This window comes from Thermobia domestica, chromosome 1 (genome assembly GCF_964235325.1).
Source record: "Thermobia domestica chromosome 1, izTheDome1.hap1.1, whole genome shotgun sequence".
NCBI classification, from domain to species: Eukaryota; Metazoa; Arthropoda; class Insecta; order Zygentoma; family Lepismatidae; genus Thermobia; species Thermobia domestica.
Window position 1 is genome coordinate 264808477 of NC_137454.1, and position 10977 is coordinate 264819453.

The window sequence follows — 10977 nt, forward strand, 5'->3', positions numbered from 1 at the left end:
TGCCAAAAGGCTGTTGTACAGTTGCATCCTTACATGAATTTACTCTTATGATGCATGCGTCTTTTAACGTGACGCCAAAGGCCATTAAAGGGTGGCTCACGTTTGGAGGTGGTTACTGCTTGTTACTTCTCGAATGTCTAGCTTATGGATGCTACATGAGTAGGAAGTGTTTATTGTAAATGTTTAATACTTTTAGAGGTGGATTGTATATACCTCTTGTTATGTGTGTTTGCGATTAATGCCCGTGAATGTGTTAATAGTTATATTTTGCTATTGCCAATAAGGAGTTTTGTTGAAGATAAGTAATGATTGTATCAGCCAATGATCATGCGTTCGCTAATGTTATTAAAAATCCGTGCACTAGTGTCGATACCTATATACCTGTTGCAGTTGATGATTTGATAAAATAAAAGTTTACGATGCTCGAAAGCATTTGTATTTTGTTTACAAATCTTTTTCTAGGTGGAAGACGTACGTTATGTTTCAGGGAACATACGTGTGTTTTAACTGAATATTAAAGTGTTTATATTTCAGTTATGTATAGAAACATTTTCTAAGTTCCTATGGTTGCAGGCCCTTTTCATGTTTCTAGTTTTGCATCGTAGGAAACGATCGCATATTTTATGTGTAAGTACGTGTAGTATTACACATTTCCCACCTATGGTTTTGGTCAATTCATGGCGTAATGACCGTTTATTTTCAGGAATGTTTGGACTAGTGAGTCAACTTCCTTGTTTTAGACCTTCGAAGAACTTGATCAATACTGTATAGTTTTCAACGCTTTATTAATAACTTTTGTTTGCAGATAGTAGCCACCTATTCTGGGAACCCTACAATATTTACCTTTCTGGAAGTGAACAACAACCATTATTCTAGGCCTAAACTAATAATAACTTTGTTTCAGAATGAAATCATTCGTTATATTGAGCATTATTGAATTAAAGTCTCGATTTTCTCATGGCAGTCCATGCTGGTCCAACATTAATTTTCCAAAAAAAATTTCAAGTTGGGTTTATACTCATATTCTCCGTCGCTGATGCGCATGGTCCGTATGGACACATCCCTGTGGTACAGCGCGGGCAACCTCACTGTGCTCCTGCCCTTATTCGATTACGTAACATTCTCCTTTCAGTGGCAACTTAGCACAAGTTACTGTCATTTGCAATGTTGTTTTTTGGCATATTTCCTGACTCTCTCGTACAGGGAATTTCTCGCAAAGTGAATCAACGCCCATGAATTCAATTTCTACCCTTAAAAAATGGCAAAGCACTACCAATGAATTTCACGATGAAATTCAAAAGCATTTTTATTATATTATAATTATTAATTTCACGGACTGATTTCTTAGTCTCCACAGAAGTAAACTTAGTATGTCAGACAGTCGTCTTTCAAATCTGATCTCATTTTAACCAAATATACCATATAACCAAATATAGGCCTTAAAACAGTTTCACACATGTAACACTACACTTAACATAAGATACTGGTTTCTTCTATTGTGAGTTATACCTCTGACAGTGAAATTTAATATTCTACACAACCCTCTTTCACTTTTAACTATAAAATTGTAATTTTGGTGCTATCCCGTTTTAGGGGAAGCATAAATTGTAAAATTTACGGAAGGAATATGTGAACTGTAACCATAATAATTCGGAATTTCGTCTCTTTCATGTATACGGTAGAAATACGAAACACAAATACGTGTGTTCTTTATCAAGTAGTCCTCCATGATCAAGACCAGACGAAGTGAAGTGCTATGTGAATACAGTATACAAAGAGATCATAGAAGTGTTAAAAAGCTGTTCACACACAAGGCATATTTTTCCTATATGAAGTGAATCCACTAACCTCACTAGACGTACAACGTCGTTGACGCGCCTTTCAATCGACGCACCCCGCGCGGACCTTCCACCCTGAATCGGTTAGATTGCATTCATGATTTTTAATGTTAGAATTTCGATACTTTCTGTTCACATTAAGTTAGTTTTGGTTAGATGAGGTAAGTTTATTGTTAGATTATATGGAGTATGTATCGCAGATGGGGTCCAGAAGCACGTAAAAAAATAAAATTTACAGAAAAAATGGATGATGCAAGTACTTAAACGTAACATAACGTAATCAAATATAACATAAACTAACCTAAGCTAAGCTGAACTACCTCAATATAGTACACATAAGCGAAATTGTATAATTGTTAAGTAAAATTATGCTGGACCCTGACACTAAAATATAATATAACCTAATCTAATGTGAGCAGATATTATAAAAATTTGATACTTAAAAAAAAAAAAAAAAAAAAAAAAAAAAAAAAAAAGCTAGACCCCTTTTGCTAAATATAGGCCGATCATATTAGTGAAAAGGCTCGGTATAATTTTTAAAAAATGATATAACTTCGCTTATTTCTATTATTATTATGTTAGTTTCTTACTTTAGGATAGATGTGGTTAGGTTTTGCAGTTGCATTTTTCTTTTCTTCCGTAAATTTTATATTTTTTTTACGAGCTTCTGGACCCTCAGCTAAACCTTCATGTTTTATAGACTGTCGTTTTTACGCAACATATCCATACACTGTGTTTATACTCAACTCTCCTTGTTGAGTTGATTTTGAGGTCAGCGCCCCACCACGAACTATATGAGACGTGGACCAACTGATTAACGTGGAATACGAACAACACGAGGTCCCGCCGGAATGGAATCTGTCTCTGTTAACTGCTGTAACGACGGGCCAATTTTAGAAACTTTATCACATGAAGTGGAGAATTTATTTTGGTTTGTGAGGAAGAGTGAGTGAAAGTAAGGTGAGGGGATTAGTTGAACTTAAGGAAATACTTGTTGTTAATGTGGTAAGCGGCATCATACATGGAGGCGGAAGGGACCATTTGGCGGATTGGTACACTTGTTATGGGAAAGGGAATGTGGAAATGGTGCGTAAACGACATGATTGTGTAATATCATGCTTGAGATTTATTGAGTTATACAAAAATAAGGAGTGTTAATTGTTGAAATTATGTGAAAGGCATGGCCTACTGAACAAGGAACAGTTTATCGTGTGGAAAAGAACTGAAATTACAGAAAAGAGAAAGGTCTAGATAAACCAAATTTAGTACACTTTGGATGCCATTTAGTATGCCTACCCAAAACTCTGCAACACATAAAGCCAGTTTTTCCACTATCCTCGTTTATATGTCCACCGCCACTAACGCGCCTGCCTCCCACGAACGCACCCCCTCTTTAAAGCTCGGCCTACCAGTTGCGTTCATGCTATTTAGTGGCCATCTAGCAGAAGCTGGTTCTTGTTTTAGGCACTAGTTTTCATGCCATATGTTCACACTGTATTTTGAACAATAATCAATAGCAAATGAGCCAAGGTCACAACCAAGTATTTTTAGGGAGAAACTAAATAATATTCCATTTTGTTTTCTACTTTTGTGTGGTTCGGCGATACAGCAGTAATGCCCTCCAAAAGTCAATCTGCATCCATTAATGCAACTCCTACCTTAAGAAATATTTTCTAAGGCAGTAAGTCAAGATTTCACCTACGTAGGCTCCTCTAAAATAGAGAAATACGGTCATTTTGGTGCTGGTGTAGTTTTGGCGCATTACATTTCGGAAGATTGGCAGGGGAAATTCAATGATTTGTATGAAGATATATTCATAAGGAACACATTTCTACAAGTGACAAAATTTTATACAAAGTAATACAGCTGTATTTCAGGTTTACAACGTAGGGTTACTACAGTGAAATCATTACAAGTGCTTTATGGTAGATAAAATTGTGGTGTATTTCTGCACGATACACAGAAGTTTCATTTTATGTTTATAAGTGGTAAGTTACTAGTGTAAGCCATGACAAGTGCTACTGAAACGCGCATTGACCTATATGCCAAAATCCACTTCTTTTTCACAGTCCTCGCTTACTCGTATAACTAGTATCATTGACCCACCTGTTCCCTACGGACGCACCCGCGCGCTGCGGCGCGGGCCCACCAGCTTTGCCTTACGCTGACTCTGTTAGATAGCATTCGTGCTTTTTAGGGGCCATCTAGCACAGGTTAGTTTGTGCTTTTGCACTATAGTTCTTATGCCGTACATCCGGATTTTAAAAACAAATCGAAAAAGAATTGTAATTTTTCAAAAATTGGGTTAACTCTGTATCGTCGGACCAGTTTTAGGAGATATACCATGGTAATTGGAGAACTTATGGTGCCTTCCATTTCAACTTAGGCAAAAAAATATAAAATTTACCATCACCATCTCAGATATTGTTGGAACTTTTTTTTATAGCAACTAGACATGTTTTTAAAAGACCTATATTTTTTGTTTTGTCGAAAAAAATTTTCCCGCCAAGTAATGGGCCTTCAAAGAATGGGAATACAATTTATGAATTGTAGAAGACATGGAAAATGGTCAACTTTGGAGCCTCACCATTTGTATATGCAGACAGAGAAAAAATCTTGAGTTTTACGTCCCACATTTATGCCGGTTAGGCTAAAGGAGACGGTGATGATGAGTAATGAATGAAATGGTGGAATGAAGAAAGTGGGAGGAAACGGAAGAACCCCGAGAAAACCCACGCACACGGTGTTTGTCCACCACAAAGTTCACTTGGCGAGGGCTGGGATCGAACCCGGGACCCCAAGCACCAGAGGTGAACGCTCTACCACTGAGCCACCGCGGCCCCCACTATGCAGACAGGTAGAGTTATAATTCTTGTTCTGGCATGTACGAAAGGATATAAATAAACTATATTTTATTATAGTTTGGTTTGCGCATGCGTATCTTTTTGTACATAAATTAACAAATGAACGTCAATTTATCTGAAAAGTCGAAGTTTGCGAATTTTTTTCGAGCACTTCCGGTTCGAATTTTAAAATACTGTTTTCTCGGTTGGTAAGACCTAGTTACGCTCTTTCCGAAAAAAAAAATTGTATCGATTCTGTGTGCAACCGTTTTGTCGCAAAAAATTCGAGAAATTGTAAATTTTTCAAAAATCGCCATTTTCTCAAAAGCACAATCTTTTAAAATTCTGAAATTTTGTCACATGGTTCAACTTTACATGAATAATAAACACACCAAATACCATTCTCGACCAATGCTTCGTGAATTAACTGCAGCCTTTTAAAGTTAGCGAAGTTTTGTTAACTTCGATGTCACAGTTAGCAACTCTGGGAACAATAAAAGTGCACTGATTTGATAATGTTTGTGGTTCACATTCATTAAATGAAAAATAAAAGGTTTTCTTGACTGTTTTTTTTTTATTATTATTTTTATAAAAAGGCTCTCTGAAATAGTAAAATGAGCCTCCACCTACTCCTCCGTTTTCTTAAACTGAAATAATCTGAGGTAGAAATTACGATTACGAAACACACAAATTTCATGTTCACTTACTTAAAATGGTCTTCCGAAACAAAATTTCACTGATTTTTTTTTTTTTATGGACCAATCATTTGCTTTGTTGGTGTCTTCTTCGCTAATAGCATGTAACCGTGCAGGTGTTCCAATAGGTGTTGGTTCAGTCACAACCCGTCCAGGAGTGGATCTATGAGGACGATTGCCCCTTCAGAAGAAACTTTCTTATTTTATATATAAATAGAACCCATCCCAAAGTTCGGGTCTCTTAAAAGTAGCTCTAAGTAGCAGTATTCCACCACCACCACCCAGAAATTCGTTGTGGATCCGCCCCTGCGTAGGACATTGTCGATTGTCACAAAATACTTATTTTTACTTCTCTTATGCTCTTCTGGAAACCTGTATCCTCCTCAAGGTCCATGTGGAAGCATAAACAGCACTTCAACTTCACGTAATTCATGGTTTATTCACAATATTTCTGTTACGCACAACTGGTTATCATACATATATGTATGTAACAAAAGTTCGTTTTTGCACATTTCTTAAATCTACACTTTGAATTGCAGAAGTTCGATATTGGGGGAAGCATAAAGTTAGTTCATGGTAACCGTTACTGCCATAAAAACTTCGCCATTTTCCGAAAGCCAAAGATGATTTCGTTGAATACCAGTTACCGGTCGCATACTTTCCCTTTTTTTCTTCCGGAAGTAGTCGAATTCAGTTCCAGGCAACAAAACGAGAGTAATACCCGGAGTTTGTACTTGCACTATACTCACGAATTCTTCTGCGGTTCTAATGGGGGCGCGATTGCTCGGTGGTAGAGCGTTCACCTCTGGTGCTTGGGGTTCCTGGTTCGATCTCAGCTCGCGCCGTGTGAGCTTTGTGGTGGACAAACACCGTGCTTGTGGGTTTTCTCGGGGTTATCCCGTTTCCTCCCACTTTCTGCATTCCACCATTTCATTCATTTCTCATATTCACCATCTCCTTTAGCCTAACCGGCATAGGCGTGGGACGTAAAACTTAAAGATTTCATTTCACTTTTTCTTTTCTTTTGCGGTATTAATACTGTATATCTATTTTTACCTAAGGTTATGCCGCGTTGCCACATTCTTTACACACACCCTTCAATACCGTCGCAGAGACCCTTGCATGGCCGGTTTCACTGCAAAAACCACTGCTTTATCGGACCTGTCTGCATCTCGAACATCTGAAAGCGATTTTTTAAGTGGGATGCAGCACCATCAGAAATCACACACGGTTTGGAAAATTGTAGATACTTATTTTCACGTATTTAAACCGTTTTCTGTAAAATATATTTTCGCTTTTCTTCGAGTATTTTTTTAGAATCTTGTCTATGGCTATGAGTATATGAGCCGAATCGTGTGTTTTATCGCCGTTTATTACAACAAAACTGTCAGTTGTTTCATATTCCGGTGATAACTCTGAATTTCACATTGCAGAATAACAGTCCAGTTTTCAATGAAGTCTACATGAATTAAAATAGAATTTGTATCTTGAAATTTTATACGGTGCTTTTCAGTAGCAATTAATTCTCTTTGGATTTTTTTGATGTAGTGATGAATTACAATTCTTACAGTTAAACCTGCAATGTACGATACGAAAACAAAGTAGCACAGCTTTTTTTTAACGAGATCATTGTTTTCTCATATGGAATACGTAACACTTTCATTTTCATCAGGATCAATAAGAATAAGAATAATTAAAGACTCCATACTTATTCCTTCCACTCCAGGACATTCACCACATTCTTGAAGAAGACAGCTATCATTTTCTACGGATAATACTACTAAAGAAAATAGGTCACTCATGACAGCTTCAATATAGGATGCACCTTTGATTTGTAGCAACGCAGTAGAAGCTAACTTAAAATTTGCACAACAAACACACACTTCCCTCGCAGGTTGCGGACTGACCCACTTTAGTAGAATACTATAAAATTTCGAGTGACCCATTCTTATGCTGGGATTGTTCTGTTTAAAAAGTCAGTAAATTTATTTGGAACGCGTAAGAAATAAGCAAATTTCTTTGGAACGGGTAGGAAAACTTTTTTTTTTTTTTTTTTTGCCTTTTTCGATCACTGTAATGACATCGCGCTTAATTGAGACTTTGTCTGGAGCATTCCAAATCATCACTGAGGTAATAGTTCAGGCTTTTTATGGATCATCAGAATTTATTGGATGGCCATTACAAGTAAACTTAAAATTTGTGTGTTTCGTAATCGTAATTTCCACCTCAGATTATTTCGGTTTAAGAAAACGGAGGAGTAGTGGAAGGCTCATTTTACTATTTCAGAGAGCCTTTTTGATCAAATAAAAAAACAGTCAAGAGAACCTTTTATTCTTCATTTAATGAATGTGAACCACAAACATCATCAAATTAGTGCACTTTTATTGTTCCCAACGTTGCTAAATGTGACATCAAAGTTAACGAAACTTCGCTAACTTTAAAAGGCTGCAGTTAATTCACGAAGCATGGTCGAGAATGATGTTTGGTGTGTTTATTATTCGTGTAAATTTGAACCATCTGACAAAATTTCAGAATTTTAAAAGATTGTGCTTTTGAGAAAATGGCGATTTTTGAAAATCTTACAATTTCTCGAATTTTTTGCGACAAAACGATTGCACACAGAATCGATACAAATTTTTTTTTCGGAAAGCGGGTAACTAGGTCTTACCAACGTGAAAACATTTATAAAATTCGAACCGCAAGGGCTCGATAAAAATTCGCAAACTTCGACTTTTCAGATAAATTGACGTTCATTTGTTAATTTATGTACAAAAATATACGCATGCGCAAACCAAACTATAATAAAATATAGTTTATTTATATCCATATGTACATACTACAACAATAATTATAACTCTACCTGTCTGCATAGCCGAATGGTGAGGCTCCGAAGTTGATCATTTTCCATGTCTTCTACAGTTCATAAATTGTACTCCCCGTCTTTGATGGCCCGCTACTTGGCGGAAAAATTTTTTTCGACAAAACAAATGGTCTCTTAAAAACATGTCTAGTTGCTATAAAAAAAAGTTTCAACAATATCTGAGATGGTGATGGTACATGCTCTGCCTGAATTGAAATGGAAGGCACCTTATTTAAGTTCGTGAGGAAGATTGTTTATGATGTTGTAAGCGGCACTGTATGTGGAGGCGGATGACTATTTCGCGGAGAAGTATACTTGTTTTATTGTACGAATCCATAGACTGTAAAACGCACAGAACAATTTTGGCAATTCTTTAATTTGCTCATTTCATGTCGACAACAGAATTTAACGAAACCCTGCGGGGCTTCTAATCCGTTCCTCCACCTACTACTACTACTTTCTACTTCTTCTTCTTATATCATGAATCCGTATAGTAAAGCTACACGCCTAATAACGTAATATAACGTAACGTAAGGCTGGTATTCATTATCTCCCCCAATCTTACACATGTCAGATTTACAGTGTGTTACTTAATTTACAAAATATAGCTGAGCTAGGGCCAGCTAGCTAAGAGAGTTATAACCCCCCAGGGCTCTTGTACTTCTGCCTTGATCACAATTTCAACAAAAACAAGAACCATGAAACGAGTTGGGGGAGATACTAAATGGGCCTTTTTTACAATTTTAGTAATTTTTGTTCACATTAGGTTAGTTTAGGGTAGGTTAGGTTCGGTTAGTTTATGTTATATTAGGGCATTTATTCCGAAGTTGGGCGTCCGCTTTCGCCACGTGTTTTCGCTGTTATCTCCTTTACACACTTTCTGCAATTTGTTACTAGGTTCATTAATCCGTGGTCCTCACAAACTTTTAAAAGATTTTGTTCGTTATCAACGTATTGCTTCACAAATATTAAAACTGTTACTTCATTGCCCTTGTACATTCGCCATGTTGATAACCTAAATGCTCATTTCTTTCCAACAATGCAACTGTTTTGTTACCTTATGCCAAGTAGTTCCCTCAGCTCGCCGTATAGTCCCATGTTTATAACCGCTTATATATAACAAATAAACTGATTTTTTTCGAGACTCATATATTATCAGGCACACAAACGATCAAATTATTAATATCTTTCCTGTAAATTTTAAAAATTTTGCTGGAAACGGACGCCTATTCGTAGAACAGATATGAATTGTCATCCATAAAAATGACCGTGCAGGTGTAGTTTTGGCGCACCACTGGAAATAATTGTTGAAAAATTTTCTTATCACTAATTTACTTCCTATTGTCTCCTAAAATATTTGCGCTGGGCGACATTAAAAAAAGGCATATATTCCGAAGTTGGGCGTCCGCTTTCGCCACGGGACTATACGGCGAGCGGAGGGAACTGCTTGGCGCAAAGTAACAGAACAGTTGCATTGTGGGAAAGAAACGAGCTTTTATGTTATCAACATGGCGAATGTACAAGAGCAATGAAATAACAATTTTAACATTTGTGAAGCAATACGTTGATAACGAGCAAAATCTTTTAAAATTTGTGAAGAGCACGGATTAATGAACCAAATAACAAATTGCAAAAAGTGTGCGAAGGAGATAACAGCGAAAAAACGTGGCGAAAGCGGACGCCCAACTTCGGAATATATGCCCAATCAAAAATGAAATGAAATGAAATCTTTGAGTTTTACGTCCCGCAGTTATGCCGGTTAGGCTAAAGGAGACGGTGATTATGAGAAATGAATGAAAGGGTGGAATGAAGAAAGTGGGAGGAAACGGGAAAACCCCGAGAAAACCCACGCACACGGTGTTTGTCCACCACAAAGTTCACTTATATGCCCAATCAAATATAACCGAGTGCAGTACATTTTGGTCCTTTTTTTTCAATTTTCAAACTGGTCCGGTGATACAGTAGTAATACCCAACAATTATCTCTGGTGACCCCCTCGAATTTTATCTAGGACAAATTACTTTTTTTTTTAATGTCGCCCAGCGCAAATATTTTAGGAGACAATAGGAAGTAAATTAGTGATAAGAAAATTTTTCAACAATTATTTCCAGTAGTGCGCCAAAACTACACCTGCACGGTCATTTTTATGGATGACAATTCATATCTGTTCTACGAAAAAAAAAAAAAAAATTAACCTTGAGCCACACAAAAATACCTGTCAGTTGGCAACCCTAGCGGAAAGGGCAATCAGTTTGAATTTATTCGCTTATAATTTGAACGTACTGCCTACATGAAATTACGAACACTGCTAGTTCATAATGCCTAATAAACAAACCTAATAGTAGTTGACATATATCCTGATTAGGGCAGTCCTTTCTGGAGTTTGATTTACCTCTGTCCATTTTCAACTACCATTCTTTTGATGAATCTCTTGTCTTATCAGTGTTGCCAGGTCCCCATCTCGAAAAGTCGCTACTGTAACGTCAAAATTCCGCCACGTTCCGCTACCCTTACTGAAATTCCGCTATTTTCCGCTACATTATAAAATTAAACTTAAATGATAAAGAAAGAACCTTGTTACCAAACCTGCAAAAAATTCACACATTAATAATAGGCCTAGATTCTAAATGAAAAGCTTTGATTTAGTGCTTCACTAAATTTTATGAATTAAAAAAAAATGAATTTCAGTCTTATTTGAATAAATCACTCACAGTCAGTACTTATCATTCTTTTATTATCAT

The 10977-nt window shown here is 36.7% G+C and overlaps 1 protein-coding gene across 6 annotated transcripts in view; it reads right to left on the reverse strand.

Moving 5' to 3' along the window:
- The window catches only part of LOC145660824 (DNA polymerase beta-like), a 550409-nt gene extending 539675 nt beyond the window's left edge, over nucleotides 1–10734 (reverse strand). For 5 of the 6 annotated variants that reach the window (XM_081726267.1, XM_081726247.1, XM_081726263.1 and 2 more), the window contains exon 1: nucleotides 10572–10690. In XM_081726267.1, coding sequence (XP_081582393.1) covers nucleotides 10572–10638 — 67 coding nt within the window. In that variant the 5' untranslated portion in view covers nucleotides 10639–10690. Of the gene's footprint in view, nucleotides 1–10571 lie in introns of all 6 variants that reach the window. The other variant, XM_081726259.1, reaches the window with a different exon arrangement.
- Between the last annotated feature and the right edge of the window lie 243 nt (nucleotides 10735–10977).